The sequence below is a fragment of the Lagenorhynchus albirostris genome, chromosome 2 (genome assembly GCF_949774975.1).
Source record: "Lagenorhynchus albirostris chromosome 2, mLagAlb1.1, whole genome shotgun sequence".
Taxonomy (NCBI): domain Eukaryota; kingdom Metazoa; phylum Chordata; class Mammalia; order Artiodactyla; family Delphinidae; genus Lagenorhynchus; species Lagenorhynchus albirostris.
In genome coordinates, this window is record NC_083096.1 from 5,322,188 (window position 1) to 5,341,045 (window position 18,858).

The 18,858-nt window shown below is 37.0% G+C and overlaps 1 protein-coding gene across 1 annotated transcript in view; it reads left to right on the forward strand.

The window, feature by feature from the left end:
* The window catches only part of ASPM (assembly factor for spindle microtubules), a 67,858-nt gene that overhangs the window by 23,015 nt on the left and 25,985 nt on the right, over nt 1–18,858 (forward strand). Inside the window, 12 exon segments of the mRNA XM_060142016.1 lie at nt 1,304–1,549; nt 1,828–1,895; nt 4,212–4,353; nt 4,900–5,030; nt 5,543–5,718; nt 7,759–7,904; nt 7,994–8,079; nt 8,523–8,744; nt 9,790–9,997; nt 10,102–10,244; nt 10,364–10,492; nt 15,525–15,719. Coding sequence (XP_059997999.1) covers nt 1,304–1,549; nt 1,828–1,895; nt 4,212–4,353; nt 4,900–5,030; nt 5,543–5,718; nt 7,759–7,904; nt 7,994–8,079; nt 8,523–8,744; nt 9,790–9,997; nt 10,102–10,244; nt 10,364–10,492; nt 15,525–15,719 — 1,892 coding nt within the window.

Genomic DNA, 18,858 nt, shown 5'->3' on the forward strand with positions numbered 1-18,858 from the left:
CTAGCCTTTGCAGTGAATGGGTTTTACTTTAGTATAGATTCAATCTGCACTAACAGTGAGACATGGCTGCCTAGAAATCCAGTTCAGTCTTAGCTGCATTAATAAAGTGTAATGTCCTGGTGAATCAATTTAAGTCTTATGTGGCCTGATTAGGGATGTTGTCTCCACTGTACCTTAGTTTAAGAAGTTTGTAGACAAGTATATAATTATGAGGGCTCTGAAAACCAGTTGATATGGGGAATTTTAAAAATATTTCAGTGTTTGTTCTGGAAAAGAGAGAAACTCAAGTATAGAACAGGATGGAAACATGATATCCTTCAAATATTTAAAGAGTTTTCTCCTGAGAGAAGGAAGCTTCACTTGGGCTGCTCTCCCATGGAAGTTGGTATAGGGATCAGTTCTACTCAAGTTAAGGAAAAACCCTTTAAAATATTTAACTTGCCAAAGCAACACCCAGGCTGACTTTAGGGAGATGCTTTCTGCATTGCTGCAGTGTTCCAGCAGACACTGGTCTGTAAGTGTCAGAGAAGTGTGTATGGGAATTTTACATTAAAAGGCCCTTTGATTAGATGATCTCTGAGGTACTTTTCTTTATTTTCCAAAAGTAAACAAAGCATGATTTTTAGTTCTCTTTTTGAGAGAAAGTGTGTTTTATAAAAATTCAAATTGGGGCTTCCCTGGTGGCGCCGTGGTTGAGAGTCTGCCTGCCGATGCAGGGGACACGGGATCGTGCCCCGGTCCGGGAGGATCCCACATGCCGCGGAGCGGCTGGGCCCGTGAGCCATGGCCGCTGAGCCTGCGCGTCCGGAGCCTGTGCTCCGCAACGGGAGAGGCCACAACAGCGAGAGGCCCGCGTATCGCAAAAAATAAATAAATAAACAAACAAAAAAAAAATTCAAATTGCATTTCAAAATTTAACTGATTTTAACAAATCACATTCTTTAGCAGCTTAGCTTTCTAATTTATAAAGACGGTGGAAGCAGCGAAACCAGTCAGGGAGGCTCTCCCATTAGTCTGGGTTAGAGGTGATCATGTTGGAACCTGGACAATAGTGGTTGTGAGAAATGGTTAGACTTGGGGTACAGTTTGAAGGCAAGAGCCAAGATGTTGCAATGATAGCATGGCCTAAGGTTCTGAGTGAATGGCGACACCTTTATTTTGAGGTGGGAAAGAGAAGAAGCAGGCTGGAAGGGGCGGGGAATAGGTTCTGTCTTGGCCATCTTCAATTGCATTTATTGCAGGGTTTTAAAATGTATATAAATATTGTTTAACCAAAAACATTCTTTCTTTCGTTTTTACCCAGTAAATGCTTCCACTCTTCTTTTGGGACTGGAGAGTCAACATAAAATAAGTGTCCCGAGAGCTCCTACCAAGGATGAAGTGTCTCTCAGAGCTTATACCGCTCGCTGCAGTTTGAATAGATTACGTCGTGCTGCGTGTCGCTTATTTACTTCTGAAAAAATGGTTAAAGCTATGAAAAAGCTTGAAATTGAAATTGAAGCTAGGCGGTTAATTGTTCGAAAAGACAGACACCTCTGGAAAGATGTGGGTAAGAAGATTATAGAAATCTTGAGATTAATTGTTTAAAAACACTCTAGAAATTTTTTATTTCAGAGTCAAATATATGTACATGGTTTCACTTTGTGGCCTAAACTTTCACAAACTTAAATGTGATCATGTACGTATATTAAAGAGTGGAAGTATACTTTAACTTATTTCATATATGTGATTTGCCATTTTGGCCACTGATTTCTCTCCATGAAATTTTATTTACTGTCTCTATTTGATTAGTGATCTGAGCTTACTTGCTTTTCACATGTATTCCAGGAGAACGACAGAAAGTCTTGAATTGGCTGTTGTCATATAATCCTTTGTGGCTACGAATCGGCCTAGAGGTAAGTACACCTTTCAGTTTTTGAAAAAAGGAACATCTTTTTATTATATACTTTTAATAGACTCTTTAATAAAATGATGGTTTCACTTATAAAGTCATTTGGTTAGCTTAATTGATCTTTCAGTATGAAATTTAAGGTCCCTTAATAAATGCTCATTAGGTTAATAGACCCCATCATTATATATTATTGCCATTTTGTTATACAGCAATTTTCCTGTTAGTTTCTTAAATATATACAATATATAATTTGGTACCAGATGTAATAACAAGTATAGTTAGCTCCTTTCTGAGCATTTACCAATGACAATGCCAGGGTGTTGTAAATACATTTCCATATTTAAATCTCTATAAAACCCAGTGAGGTATGTATTATTATTTCAACTTCACTGACAAAACAGAAGCTCAGATGTTAAGTGACTCGCTGAATGCCAATGACTGGTCGGGACTGGAATCTACACCAGTCCGATGCCTTTGGAACCATTTTGATGGAACACCTTTCATGGAAACGTCATCGGAATTTGAGTTTTTTACATGGGGCCTGGTTCAATAATATTTAGAATGTTAAAACTAACTGAATTAGAAAGCCACTAGGAGTTGACTCTTAAAAATATTCTTTTATTACAATCCTCAGTGTTTCCATTTCCTTCAGTCTTTTACTGGTGTACTCATATTTTGTTCAGGCTTTTTACTTTTGTCATGTGGGATATCTCATTCTTGCTTCAATTACTTCTAGGCTTTTGAATTAAAAAACTTTGGTACTGAAAGGAATCTTTACAATAATCTGGCTATTTATCAAGGAATTGAGGCAATGAATAAGAAGCCTACTCTGGTCACTCAGCTCGATAGTGTCCTTGCTAAGACTTCTTACTTTAATTCTTATTTCAATTGATTTGAAATTCAATTCAATTTCTTATTTCTTTCAGTGAAAGATTAATTAGAAAATTATATATCACCTGGCTGTGCTTTCACATGTCAAATAGTTCCAGAACCTCAATTAAAGTAGAACCTGTCTATTTGGGGCATAGCTTTTTTGTGGCAGAAGTAAAACATAGGAGAGTTCGGTGGAAACATGCAATGCCTTTGAAAACTTCTGCTTACATGTAGTGTGCATCACTACCAACCGTATTTCTGGCCAAAGTGCATTATCTGTCCAGACACAAATGAGGCAGAAATATTTGTTCTCTTGCAAGAGACACAGCAAGTCTATGCCATTTATTGGGAATAAGACCTTTTTTTTTTTTTTTTTTTTTTTTAATTTATTTTTGGCTATGTTGGGTCTTTGTTTCCGTGCCAGGGCTTTCTCTAGTCGCGGCGAGCGGGGGCCACTCTTCATCACGGTGCGCGGGCCTCTCACTATCACGGCCTCTCTTGTTGCAGAGCACAGGCTCCAAACCCGCAGGCTCAGTAGTTGTGGCTCACGGGCCTAGTTGCTCCACGGCATGTGGGATCTTCCCAAACCAGGGCTCGAACCCGTGTCCCCTGCGTTGGCAGGCGGATTCTCAACCACTGCGCCACCAGGGAAGCCCGGGAATAAGACCTTTTAAAGGGAAGGAAGGGATGAATAATTGTGGACAAAACATTCTACTTTACACCACACCTTAGGGTTCTGCTAGTGGGTGTGACCTTTGAGGATCTTAAAAAAGCATCACAGGCCAAAAAAAAAAAAAGTAAATAAAGATAAAATTTCTGTATTTTGGCAGATATTAATACTTTCCCATGCTTTTGTCTAGTTTTGTCAGTGTAAGATTATAAAATATAATTTGATATATTTTTAGTTTTTTCTAATTGCTTTAAAAATCGTTAATACTAATCATATTGATGTTAAATTAATGACATATTTTAGTCATTGATTATATACAGATCTGAGCGTCCCAGATAGTTTAGAACCATGGTTTACAGATGGTTTTCCATTTGTTAACTATTCGAAAGTTTAGAATTATTTACGTGTCTGTTGTACCTTCATGATATACTCTGTGGGACAGTTATAATTAAATTTGAGCAACAGGCCTACATTTGATAGTTATTAAAGGAAAAAATTAAAATGTAAATATTACTTGTCACATGATTTTTAAGAATTTGTCTTAGTCATGAGCTTTCGTCCCTTTTTCATTGTGAAATATACTATATGCACTAAAAATTGCACAAAACGTATATGTTCAGTCCAAAGAGTTGTAGCAAATATTCCTATTATTCCCATGCTATCTAGGACGTAGACAGCGCCAGTTCCTTAGACCGTCATTGTCTGTCTTTCCCCTTTTGCATCCCACTGCCCCTTAGAGATGACACAGTCCCAACTCTAGCATGAATTTCTTTTTAGACAATATATGGAGAACTCATCCCTTTGGAAGACAACAGTGACGTCACAGGGTTGGCAATGTTTATTCTGAATCGCTTGCTTTGGAATCCTGATATTGCAGCCGAGTACCGGCACCCGACCGTTCCTCATCTATATGGAGATGGTAAGTGGTTCTGCCTCAACTGCAGATATATCTATATGTCTATATATTATGTACATACCACATCTTCTTTATCCATTCGTCTGTTGATGGACTCTTAGGTTGTTGCTTCCATCTCTTGGCTATTGTAAATGATGCTGCTATGAACATTGGGGTGCATGTATTTTTTTGAATTAGCATTTTTGTTTTCTTTGGATGTATACCCAGCAGTGGAGTTGCTGGATCACATGTAGTTCTAGTCTTAGTTTTTTGAGGCACCTCCATGCTGTTTTCCATAGTGGCTGCACCAATTTACGTTCCCCCTGCCAAAACAAAGCAACCAACCCAGCCAGAAAAAAAGGTAAATATAAGAAGTTTTATAATCTTATAAAGAATTCCAAGATAATTTGACTTTAAAATATAAAACACATCTCAAGAATCCTTAGTAGGGATATATAGACTAAAAGCACAACAGAATAAATAAATATAGAAAAATAGATTCAGAACCAAAAAAAAAAAAAAAACTTGGGCACAGGTTAACTTGCTAGGCTTTTTTGTATTTTATTTCAGGTCATGAAGAAGCTTTGTCTAAGTTTACATTGAAAAAGCTATTGCTGCTGGTTTGCTTCCTTGATTATGCTAAAATCTCCAGACTTATTGATCACGATCCTTGTCTCTTCTGTAAAGATGCTGAGTTCAAGGTATAGTTTTCAGTTTATATTTGGTTTATATTTCACAGTTAAGACTTTTGCCTGTTTTTATGGTATATTTCCTCCTTAGAAAAAGTGAGTTTCCCAAAGAACAGGACTCTGGAGTAGAATAAGAACGCCTACCCAGTAGTTCTAACCCTGCCTAACTTTTTACTGGTTGACATTTCACCAGCATATCACCCTGTTCTTAACTTTGATTTGAGAATGAATGTCACTATGCTTCTGAGGAATTAATTTGGGAGAAAATTTCTTTCCTAATTTAGTATGTTATCAAATTAATGCTAATTTTTAGAGTGTATTATTAATTATGAGCACTTTCTTTAAAGGTCTTAAATTGGAAATATATGAGTTTCGCATTGTTACTACAGGATATGAAACTGACCGTCTTTTTATACTACTATTAATTTTATTTCTATATGCACAGAATGATTTGAAGAATTTGTTTTCATTGTAAATAAAGTTATAATTCTAGAATATAATAGCTGCCACTTGTTTTTCCATAGGCTAGTAAAGAAATTCTTCTGGCTTTTTCACGAAACTTCCTAGGTGGTGAAGGTGACCTTTCCCGTCACCTGAGCTTCCTGGGATTACCTGTGAACCATGTTCAGACACCTTTCGATGAATTTGATTTTGCTGTTACAAATCTTGCTGTAGACTTGCAGTGTGGGGTGCGTCTTGTGTAAGTATAAGAAATGGAATTATTTTGCTCACTAGAATAGACTAAAATTTTCTGGAAAACACTTTTTTCTATACATACACAATCTTTCTTGCTCCTTTACGTAATGGGATAAATCTAGGGTTTAAAAAAGTTGGGATAAGTTTGGGAAAATGGTGCCAATTTTAGGCCCAGAAACCTTGTCTCCTATCCACATTTTTTTCTCCCTGCTGGCATGTGACAGTGTCTGAGTAGGAACCACTGATACCCCAGAATAGGAGTTGGGGAAAGCATGGAACTAATTAAATTAGCAGACATTTAAATAATGCTTTACGTCTGCAGTGGGTTCATGACTGCATCGTTTGAGACCAGTTTTAGTCGTGTTAACCTTGTTTTACACGTGAGGACACGTGAGATGAAGACGTAAAGTGGCTTGTCCAGGTTTTATACAGTGGTGGTGGACATCAGCTCCGGATGTCTGGCTTCAGATCCCACGCTGTTTCCTCAGTAACAAACTGGAATCCTCAACATTGGCTTTGGTGTGACAACAGTTACCAGTGCCTGCTCTGGAAGGAGTGGCCTTTACACTGTGCCTTGGTTGGCTTCTTTAGGACAGGTGGATTGAAGACATCCGTCTTGTTTCTAGGAAACTCTCTAATTTATATTACGTTTGACATTTGTGAGGAAGGGATCCCTATATCTCTGTGAATCCCCAGTTCTTCAAAAACAGCATGCATGTCCCTTGTTGCCTTCTAAATTAAGTCTCCATGAACTTTCTTTTCTTTTCTGATCATATATTCTCATGGCAAGGTAACAGTCTTTTGAACTTTACTGTAGCTTCCTCTCACTTGAGTAATTTCCATATAGGCCAGAGCGTTTGCTGATAATGTTTTCCATGTTATTTTTATATTTAATTTTTCATTTCATAAATCCAAGCCACCACATCTGTTTTCTGGCCAGTAGGAATTCACGATTTTAGACTTTTTCCACTGTCTTGGAGGAGCAGTGATTGACTTTATGTTCAGTGCTATTTTTGACAATGAAGGACATTTTTGTGCTTTTATAGGAGTTACTGAGGATTTCCCAGTGTTGGGTGTTGATGCTTTGTCATTGGTCAGGAACTCTTGCTAGTTAAGAGACTCGATCTTGCATACCAAGTTTCTGTTTTCTTCAGTGTCAGCAAAATGGCCATAGGTCTTCAAGGTCATTTGAGGATACTTGGGAACGGTTAATCCACTGGTGCTGTAGGTGGCAGTCAGTCTAGTGTTGCAGAAACGCTTCAGACGTTGACTGAGTGGTTGGCCTACAATGATCGTACATTGCTTCCTAACCTTTAGAAATACGGTTCTGTAAACAATTCTGCGAAATTTTAACTATATATGGTAATCAGTTGGGGCTTGATTTTTCTGTGGAAACAGGGATCTTTGTCTAGTGTAAAACACTACATGATACTAAGAGTTTGATTTAAACTGTGGTATAAATGACTTCTTAAGGTAGGCACTCAAGCATTTTTATCTTATCTGGTATAGGTATAAGAGCATGGCTTTGGAAACTGTAAAACTGGGTTTTAGCTCTGATACAGCTAGTCCTGTCATTACTAGCTGTATGATCACAGGCAATTTACTTTACTTTTCTGGGCTTTGGTTTCTTCATCTGCCAAAAATGGGACAATAATGCCTGATTGTGGGATTTGCCATGGGGACTAAAATAAAAGAAAGCACTTACTTGAGTGTAGAATACAGTAGCCCCTCAATAAATGTCCATTTTCCTTTCCTTTCCCTATAGAACCTTGTTGTTCTGTTCCTGTGTGCATTTGTGTGTGTGCATCTTATTTTTCATTCTTACATTCTGTTCACAGACCTTAACCCCCCGACTTAAATGAGAAATAACTCTATTTGCTAACTATGGAGCAACAGAGTTTTGAGATAGTATTTTGGGGTCTTTCTAACCTAAAACCCTTTAAATCGGGAAGATTGATGTGGGTGATTACTTTATTTAAATGAAGTTCATTTTTCATGTATGTTTTTATCTAACAATTTCATCTGAAAATTCCTCTATTGTTAGGCGAACCATGGAACTTCTCACACGAAACTGGAATCTCTCAAAGAAACTCAGGATTCCTGCAATAAGTCGTCTTCAAAAGATGCACAATGTTGACATTGTTCTTGAAGTTCTTAAATCACGAGGAGTTCAGTTGAATGATGAGCATGGTAAAAATTGAGTAACTATAAGACTTTTCTTCTCACTAAAAATTGATGTGTACATATATTGTGCTAACGGACTGTCTTTCCATTTGCAGGAAATACAATCCTCTCTAAGGATATTGTGGATAGGCACAAAGAAAAAACTCTGGCTTTGCTTTGGAAGATAGTATTGGCTTTTCAGGTATTGTACATTTGGTACATTTTGTACTTTTTATCAATTTTCAATATTGATTTATAAAAGCATTTTGCATCAAATAAAGACTAACAGTAGTAGTTATTACTAACTAGACTTTCTTCTGTCCCAGGAACTGTGGTAACTGCTTTAAGTATATTCCAGTCTAATCTTCTCAATGCCCCTATAAGGTAGCTAATTGTCATTACTTCATAGGGAAAGGAGGAGACTGGAGGTAGGGTTCAGCATTGAACAGAAGCAGAGAGGAGATTAGAACCCAGGCTTGCGTGGCCGCAGATCCCATGCACTTAACCACTTACACATTCCATCACTTCCACGTAGATTGTATTCGCCTTAAAAAAAAAATCATGATAATAGAAGACTTTAGCTTCTGTGGGTCAAAAATAATATACGAAAAATATAAAGATATGTATCCTCTTTTCGTATTTCAGGTGGATATTTCCCTTAATTTAGATCAGTTAAAGGAAGAAATTGACTTTTTAAAGCACACACAGAGTATGAAGAGAACAATGTCTGCACTGTCATGCCATTCTGATGCTGTTATCAGTAAGAAAAAAGACAAAAGGCATAGTGGTCACTTTGAACAATATAGTGAAAGCGTAAAGCTACTGATGGATTGGGTAAATGCTGTCTGTGACTTCTATAATAAAAAAGTAAGTTCTTTGTTTTAGCCCAGTTTCTTTAAATAAATTTTGGTTAAAGTCAAACTTAGCATGTGAAATATTTTCTTTAATTTCTTAAATAATTTAGTTGATATGTATAAGCAAACTTTTCCTCTAATGAGTAAGGGTACTGTCACATACTTAGTGTCATCTAATCTGTCACCAATTGTATAATGCACGATTATTTCATGTATCACCAAGAAAAAAAAATGTCCTAGTTGGGAGTCTTAATAGGAGATGCTTGCATTGAACTGTGGGCCAAAGGATCACACCCTCATTACAAGAGGGAATGCAAATAAACCACAGAGGGACGTTAGAGAAGAGGAGATGAGTCTAAGCTGTGTCTTTTATAATCATTTGTTAGATCGATCCTGTATTTCTGTATGAAATGTACGTTTAAGTATAAATACATGAAAATAAATGGTCCTGACACACATGAATAAAATATCTGGTAAGGAATATAAAACAGAAAAACCATCAAATGTATGGGTAATCGTCTATGTTTTAATTAAGTACTAGAGAGCCCTGAAGACCCTAGTGCTGAGGCTCTAGGGGAGAATGTGTCCCATGCCTTTCTCTTAACTTCCGGTCCTGCTGGCAACCCTTGGCCTTCCTTGCTGTGTAGACGCATCACTCCCATCACTGCCCGTCTTCACACGGCATTTTCCCTGTGTGTCTGTCTCTGCGTCTCTCCTTTTCTTATAAAGACACCAATCACGTCTGATTAAGAACTCGTCTTACTCCAGTGTGATCTCACCTTAACTAGTTAAACCTGCAGTGACCCTGTATCCAAATAAGGTCACATCCGGAGATTCTGGGAAGGACATGAATTTTTGATGAACACTGTCCAACCCAGAACAACAATATGACTGATATTTTATAGGTGAGGATTTGGCCGTGCATATGGTATTATACTAGGCGCTACTAGAAATTAACGTGATAGTCAGCTATTCAAAGGAAATATGGACTACAAAACCATTAGAATCTATATTCCTATCTAAATACAGTTCATTCTTTTTCTGATATTTCCAATCAGGTGGAGAATTTTACAGTGTCTTTCTCAGATGGCCGGGTGTTATGTTACCTGATCCACCACTACCATCCTTGCTATGTGCCTTTTGCTGCCATATGTCAGCGTACCACCCAAACCGTAGAGTGTACGCAAACTGGTTCTGTGGTGTTAAACTCATCATCTGAATCTGATGAAAGTTCCCTGGATTTGTCTCTTAAAGCACTTGATCAGGGTTAGTCCCTTTTGGTTGATTAACTTTTCCAGTTTTTTCATTGGCCTGTCTGATTTCTGGCAAGAGCAGTCTAATCTGATCTCTCTCTTTTACTTGCATTGCAGAAAATACTTCGGAACTATACAAAGAACTCCTAGAAAATGAAAAGAAGAATTTTCAGTTGGTCAGGTCTGCAGCTAGAGACCTCGGTGGAATACCTGCTATGATCCATCACTCAGATATGTCAAATACAATTCCCGACGAGAAGGTAAGTAAAAGTTTCTTAACCAATAATACCTCTTAATAATCAGAGTCTCAGACGACAGGAAGTTTTATATTCTCTGTCTCATGGAAACTTCTGTTTTCATCTTTTATGTTATCTCTTAGGTGGTTATTACCTATTTGTCATTTCTTTGTGCGAGGCTTTTGGATCTTCGTAAAGAAACGAGAGCCGCTCGACTTATACAAACAACTTGGAGAAAATATAAGCTAAAAAAGGATCTAAAACGCCATCAGGTACTCCTCAAAAATGAAAAAACACTATAACCTAAACTGTAGTTCATAAGATGTCAACTGATTGATTCTTGATACTGTTCTTACGTTTTACCGAGGTAGGAAATTACTGAGGTAATTTTCATAATTGTGTGTGTTTCGAGTTGGGGATGAACATTTTCCTCTAACTCCTCATGTTTCCTTCATTCAATATTTCTTCCAGCCTCTGCCCCAAGGGACATGGAGTACCTTAACCACATTGTAAATTGGTGAAAAGTTAGCTGGGGAGGTCTGACTCAGCTCTTCCCTCCTTCCTCCTGGACTCTGACTTGCCTCTGGGAAACAGGAGTTTTCCTTTAATTTTTCATGCTGTGCTCTGGAAGGCTTGACCTCAACCAGTGCCATTCGGGCCTGGGTGTCGCCTGCCTGATTCTGCAGTTCAATTAGCCAGCTCATTTTGTCTGCCATGGAACTGTCTTCTAGGTTATCCTTTGTTAGTTTAAAAGCAGCATTTTGGTTTCCATCGTTTTATTTCTCAAAATGTTTAGGACCTGAGCACAGGGAGAAGGATGTTATTTACTGTTTTCCTTTGCAACCCCAGTAGTATGAATTTTGCATTGACATAAAATAAGAGTTTTCTTGAGTTCTGAGAAAAATATCATTTTTAACAATCTGAGAAATGGTCTCCTTGATCAAATTGAAAAAACTATTTTAATCCTTTTATCTCAGTACTCTTTCCACTAATGATGCTGTATTTATTTGGAGAAATCAAAGAAGCAGCCATGCTTAAGAAATTTTATCAGATCTGTTTCAGAAATACATTTCACCCAGGATTGCTCCTCGGTTTTGAATTACAATGCACTTATGATAAAGTTCTTAGTAGCTGTAAAGTAGCTAAATTTTGGCGAATCATAAACATACCATGTTTTCTCTCACACCATATCAGACCTGGAAATAACACTAATTGAAATAATCTGCTCTGGCCCCACTAAGTCTTGGTAGTAACTTTTGGGAAGTAGGCAGTGGCTTACACTCTCAAGGGGTGTTCTCTGCTGCCACGTATTCTCTGTGCCTTCTTTCACCCCTTATCTTCCCAGGGTCCGCCTCCTTGCCCACATATCCTTGGAGGATAACTTGCACTTCTGGAGGCTTATCGGAGAATTGTTTTAGCAAAGTTTTCAGGGAGGGCACCCTCCTGGCCAGTCCTCAAATTAGTTCATTAATTCTTTTTATATGGCAATAAATGAGACAGTTAAGATTTTAAGAAACAGGTATCAATTAGTTTTGTTTTTTTTTTTGGTAATGAAATCTTAGTTTTCTGCTCAAGGTAGTCTTGTATTAATCACACATATCAATAGCAGAAATTTCTTAGCTTTTTCCTCACAAGATCCCTTTTCTTGATTTATTTCCTTTGTCCAAGTATTGGAAATTTCCCTTTTTTTTTGAAAACCACTGCTTCTCTCCTTTCTCCAGGTGACAATACTCCTTTTCTTATACAATTACACTGAGATCCAAGTATACCTCTTCATTTGCTATTGGGAACATTAAGCAGCAGGTTCCCTTCATATTCCTGTAGAAATATCACAAGCTAGTAAGCACATAAACATTACCTTGAGGTAGCTATTTTCCAGGTTCTATATTTTCCTTTAGTCATTATTGTAATTTAGATAAACTATTTATTGAGAATAGAATGGTTCAAGCTCTTGTTGTGATGGAGAAGCATTGGCTAAACAGCCCAAATTCCCTGACGAATGAAGCAGGGTTATCCAAGGGTCCCCGACACATTCTACCTCTTAGTTCTTCCTGAGTGAATAGGCACCAGTTCCAAAGCAAAGTAAATCCTTTACATATACAAAGCAAAATAAAAATAAACTGGTAACACGTTGGCTCAGCCACACGGTAGAATTCAAAATGATGACATGTGGTCAGTGACTGCGGGTATGGGAACTTTTGCCATTGGTTTATGTAAGTTTTCAAATAGTTGCTAGTTTTTGTAATATATTTGGCTCTTTGAACTTATCTACTTTCCTTCTGTAGCTTTTCTAATGTCACGTACAATTGTTCCACATTAGTTTGCTTGAGACTGAGATGATCTACAAGCTGAATTCAGTTTCATTTTACATCAACTTATTGCATCCAAAAATGCCCCTGGTCCTTAGAGCTTTTGACTCAAAAGCTACTTTTGAACTGCATTGTATTCTTTATTAAATAGCTAATCAGTTGGGTGCTTTTTATTCCCCTGAAATATTTTTCTTTTAAACTGTGGTAAAGAACACATATCATAAAATATACCATCTTAACTGTGTTTTAGGTTATTCCTAGTTTTAAAGTTTACCAAACACTACCATTTGTAGTGTTAAGTATATTTGCATTGTTGTGAAACAGATCTCCAGAAATTTTTCAATTTGGAGAACTGCAACTTTGTACTCATTAACCATTCCCCATTTCCTCCCCCACTTATCCCTGGTAACTACCTTTCTACTTCCTATTTTGACTACTTTAGACACCTAATATAAGTGGAATCATACAGTATTTTCGTCCCTGTGTGACTGGCTTCTTTCACTTAACATATGCCCTCAAGGTTCACCCATGTTGTAGCCTGCAGCAGAATTTCCTTCATTTTAAAGGCTGCATAGTATTCCATTGTGTGTATATACCACATTTTGTTTATCCATTCAATTTGCATTTGGGTTACTTCCACCTCTGGGCTATTGTGAATAATGCTGCTATGAACAGGAGAGTACAAATCCCTCTTTTTGACCCCGTTTTCAGTTCTTTTGGAGATCTACCTAAAAGTGGTATTGCTGGATCATATGGTAATTCTATTTTTGATTTCTTTTGAAGAACCACTATACTGTTTTCCAATAGTAGTCACTGTGGGTTGCATTTTACAATCCCCCCAATAGTGAACAAAGATTCCAGCTACTCCATGATCCCTGCCAGCAGTTGTTGTTTTCTGGTTGTTTGTTTGTAGTAGTTTAGAGATATCTCATTGTGATTTTGATATGCATTTCTCTGATGATTAGTGTTGTTGAGCATCTTTTCATATGCTTGTTGGCCATTTGTATGTCATCTTTGGTGAAATATCGTCGTTTGCCCATATTTTAATTGGGTTATTTGATTTTTTATTATTGAGTTGTAACAATTCTTTATATACTCTAGATACAAGTTCCTTATTAGATATATGATTTGCAAAATTTTTTTTCAGTATGTAGGTTTCCTTTTCACTCTGTTGATTGTGTCCTTTGATGAACAAAATTTTTTGTTTGATGTAATCCCATTTTGTCTAATTTTTGCTTTTGTGCCTGTGCTTTTGGTGTCATATCTCATAAATCATTGCTAAATCCAATGTTATGAAACTTTACCCTATGTTTTCTACTAAGAGTTTTATACCTTTGGGTTGAATGTTTAGGACTTTCATCCAGTTTGTGTTAATAAATGCATAGTGTGTGAGATAAGGGTCCAACTTCACTCTTTGATATGTTGGTATCCAAACACCAGTTTTCACAACACCATTCATTGAAGAGACTGTCCCTTTCCCATTGAGTGGTCTCGGCACCCTTGTTAAAGATCAATTACCCAGTTACATGGGGGTTTATTTCTGGGCAGTCTATTCTATTACGTTGTTCTATATATCTGTCTTTATGCTGGTTCCACACTGTTTGGTTATTGTAGCTTTGTGATATGTTTTGAAATTGTGGGTGTTGGTGAAGGGGGGGTGTGCTTTTAACTTGGATCTTTATAGCCTTAAAGGCCACAGGCTTCACAGGGCACTGACAATGATGTTAGATGGCTTAATCCACTTGTTGGACATAATTCCTCAGCCTAATTTTAGAACTTTCTAGTCTTTCCTCACTCAAGGGTGTGATCCAATATATGGCCCCCACCATTCCTTAGTATATGTTTCAGTCCATTAGTTCCCTTTTTCCTCTGTCAGAATAGCAGTCTGATCCCTTCCCTAGGAAACTGCTAATCTCTGTGTAGAGGCAAATTGCTAATCTCTGTGTAGAGCCCACTCTTGCGTAGCACGTGGTCCCAGACAGCAATGCAAAGGGTTATCAGACGATCTCTAAGTTGTTCCTTTTCACTAGATGAATAATTTATATTCCAGTTTCTAATTCAGGTGAACTGAAGTGATAGATCTAGCCTTGAAGAGTATAGCAAAATGATTAAGAGCACGAACTCTGAAGCCAGACTACCTATGTCCAATCCTGGCCATCCTCCTGGTGGACTGACTATCTACCTGAGCGCTCAGCCCCAGTTTCCTCATGGCCATGAGAGTAGTGCCTGTTCATCTGTTCTTAACGGTTGTTGTGAGGTTGGATGAATCATTCCTGCAGTGTTTAGAATGGTGCCTGACACCTGGTATTTAATCTTTTATTATTCATACTAATTCATGATTAGAAGTAAGAAGTAGAGATGTGCAGGGCACTGGCCTCTAGCGCTCCCGGGGCAGCCAGCTCCTCTCTGGCCACCGACGCTGCAGGACAGTCCTGGCATCAGTTATCACAACCCAGTACTCTGTTCTCTTCAGCCTCTATGGCTTAAAGCCACCATGTATTCTGGGGATAAAGGAGGGTATTTTGCCTTTCCTTTTTTGTGAATTCCTTTCTTCAAATTGTAGCAGAACAGTACCACCTTATACTGTAAAGCATTTGTTTTAGAGTCTCTTTTTTTCTCCTACAATCCATCCCTTTCTCAAAAATCAAACATGAATTCACTGCACCATAATCTGAGACACATACCACATTTAAATTGACTTTATATTGATTACCGATGATCTGTGATAAATCAAACATGTCTGTGATCATTATCTTAGGATGATATTTCCTAGGAATCTTTGTTTTATCATATAAATATATCTGCACATCTATTCAATATGTTCAACAATATATCAGCTATTTCAACATGCCCAGAAGTGATGAGCATATTTTACAATAAGTCTGGGGGACATTTTATTTCCAGGATCGATTTGATTAATATTTAACAGGTGATTTTCTTACAAATAATGGTTTAGGGTCTTAAGTGAGTAAGTGCTTTTTTTTTTTTTTTCTAGAAGAGAGACAAAGCTGCAAGAATTATTCAGTCAGCTGTAATCAATTTTCTAACTAAACGACAATTCAAAAAGGAGGTCAACGCAGCATTGGTCATTCAGAAATATTGGCGAAGACTCTTAGTGAAGAGAAAATTATTAATGTTAAAAAAGGAAAAACTAGAAAAAGTTCAAAATAAATCAGCATCTGTTATTCAGGTATAGTATTCGAATTTTTGAATTTAAAAGGGTTTAATGACATTTTTAAGAAAGTAAAATATGATAAAGTTTTAAATTATTATATTTTAGGCTTCTATATTTTATGTAGTACTTAAGCTTAACAAATATTTGATACCTCCCTGCTACATGTAAAACTCTTGGCTGTGTTCAGCATAAGGGTCAAACAAATCGAAACACCTCCTTTGCTCTGAAGGAGGGAACAGTCTAATTCTGTACCCCGTGCTGTCTTCTTTGCTTTACATTAGAGGTTTGCAGTCTTGCACTGTGGGTCATGCTGGCATACTGTACCCTTCTACCTTGTATATCCATAAACCCAGCCACACTCTCTTTTGCATCTTTACTATGAGTCCTGGAAATTTTTCTTTGCGGATAACAGTGTACATCTTCCTCTCCAACCCACTTAGTTGGCAAGTGCTGGAAATACTACTTATCATCAGTTTATAGAATGCCTATGTAATTTTTCTACTGAGTAAAAAAAAAAACTTATCTACTTTACTTAATGGACATATTTCTTACATCCAAATGTTAGTCTTTGTTATTACATTCTATTTTAATAACATCAGAGAGGTGTACTATTTAAATTTACCCTATGTAAATGCCATTGAATTATATCTATTTTATAAACTTGGAGATTTGTTTCTGGCTACTACTACTGAAAGTGAGAGATTCTGATTTAATAAATTCTCTTTCTCTGAACCTTTTTTTTAATGTGGAATATTACACATAAAAAATTGCACAAAACACAAATGTAGAGCCTAATGGTTTTTCACTAAGTGAATACTTACGTAACCACACCCTAGGTCAAGAAATAGAATATTGCTAGCCTCTCAGAAGGCATTTCTCAATCAGTTAATCCCCCAGCCCAGCCGAAGGTAACCATTATTCTAATGTATGCTAATCATGCCTTTTTCCTATATATCTTTCTTAAATGCTCTAATATTGTCTTGCCTGTTTTTTGAATTTTACATAGAGGGGTTCAGACAGTGTGAATTCTTTTATTGAACATGAAATTTGTGGAGATTTATCAGTGTTGTTGAGTGTAACTGTGATTTAACTTTCATTTTATAATATCCTGCAATTTATTTGTCTGTTCTGTTGTTGATGGACATCTGGCTTTCTGGTTTTGAGCTGTTATGACTAAAGCTTTTATGAACGTGCCTTTTGGTGTGAAATATATTCACTCTGTTTGGCATATACCTACGAGTACAACTGTTTGTCTTAGAGTATATATATTTCAGTTTTAGTACATACTGCCAAGGACTTTTCTAAGGTGGTTATAGCACCACCAGCTGTTTATAATACTTGGAAGTTATCTCTTTAATTTTAGCTATCCTGGTCACCATTCTGGTCGTTGTGTGGTGGTATCTTAGAATAGATTTAATTTGCATTCCCTTGATAATGAATGACATTGAACACATTTTCATATTGAAAGTCTTCTTTCATGAAGTGTTTCTTCAAGGATCTTTTTTTCCGTTTCTTATTTTGATTTTTTGCTTTCTTGTGGATTTGTAAGAGATCTTTATCTATTCTGGTTATCAGACCTTTGTTGGATATGTGGGTTTTAAATGTCTTCTCCCAGACCGTGGTTTATAGTTTTATGTCTTCAGTGAAAGATCTTAATTTTCTTTTATGGTTAGTGGGTTTTGTTTTTTTTTTTGAACCATTTAAGGAGTGTTTTTTCAACCTAAGGCCTTGAAGATATTCTCCTGTATTATATTCTGAATCCTTTAATGTGTTGTCTTTCACATTTAGATCTCTCTTGAAATTAATTTTTGCATATGATTTGTGTTAGGGACCATTTTTCTTTTTGTATATATGGATAGCCATTGTTTCAGTTACAATTTACTGAAATGACCACACTTGCCTCATTGCTGTGCTATCTTTAATTATTTTTTATTTATTTTTTATTTTTGGCTGTGTTGGGTCTTCGTTGCTGCGTGCGAGCTTTCTCTTGTTGCAGTGATTGGGGGCTACTCTTTGTTGTGGTGCGCAGGCTTCTCATTGCGTTGGCTTCTCTTGTTGTGGAGCACCGGCTCTAGGCGCGTGGGCTCAGTAGTTGTGGCTCACAGGCTTAGTTGCTCCGCGGCATGTGGGATCTTCCCGGACCAGGACTCGAACCTGTGTCCCCTGCATTGGCAGGCGGATTCTTAACCACTGCCCCACCAGGGAAGCCCTGCTGTGCTATCTTTAGCATACATAAAATATTCTTATATGTGTGGTTCTGTTTCTAGAGTTTTTTCTATTTCATTGTTCTTTTTGTCTACCAGTGAGCCATGTACTCTAGCTTTACAAGAAATCTGGATGTCTGGTAGATAAAACTTTCTTTGTTTTCTTTAAGAAGTTTTTGGCTATTCTAAAGTCCTCTGCATTTTCACACGTTTTGAATCTGAAGTTTAAAAAATATTGGAATTTGATTGAGATTTAATTGAATAGGTCAGTTTAGTTAGAATTGATATCTTTGGCTACTAAACGTGGTATTTATTTCCTATTTATTTAGGCCTTCTTTAAAAGTCTCCTAAAATGGTTTTATGATCTGATGCAAGAGGTCTTAAATATCTTCATTTGTTCCTAAGTATATTATAAATTTTTTTAAATTTAAATTTAATAAATTTTAACTTTACGTTGATTAAAATTAAAATTTTTAAATTAACCCTCAGTAAAATGTGCTTTTCTTTTTTTGGTGTGTGGTTCCACAGATTTAAACACACATACACATGTGTTTAAACACAGTTGTGAAATCATCACCTCAATCAGGATACAGAACAGTTCCATCTCCCAGAAGAACTGTTGCATTCTATTTCTTTGTGGTCCTTTCTCCCTCCTCACCCAGCCCCAGGCACCCAAGCTCTGCTCTCTATTCCCATAGTTTTGCCTTTTTGAGAATGTCGCATAAGGGAGCCATGCGGTAGGTAAGTTTTGAGACTGGTTTTTTTTTCTCTCTGCAGGATGCCTTTGAGTCTCATCCAAGTTGTTGCATGTATCAGTGGTTTATTCTCCTTCATTGCTGAATAGTATTCCATTGTATGGATGTACCACAATTTGATTATACATTAATCTGTTGAGGGGTATTTGCATTGTTTCCAGTTTTAGGTGATTTCATTCCATTAGGGTAAACAGC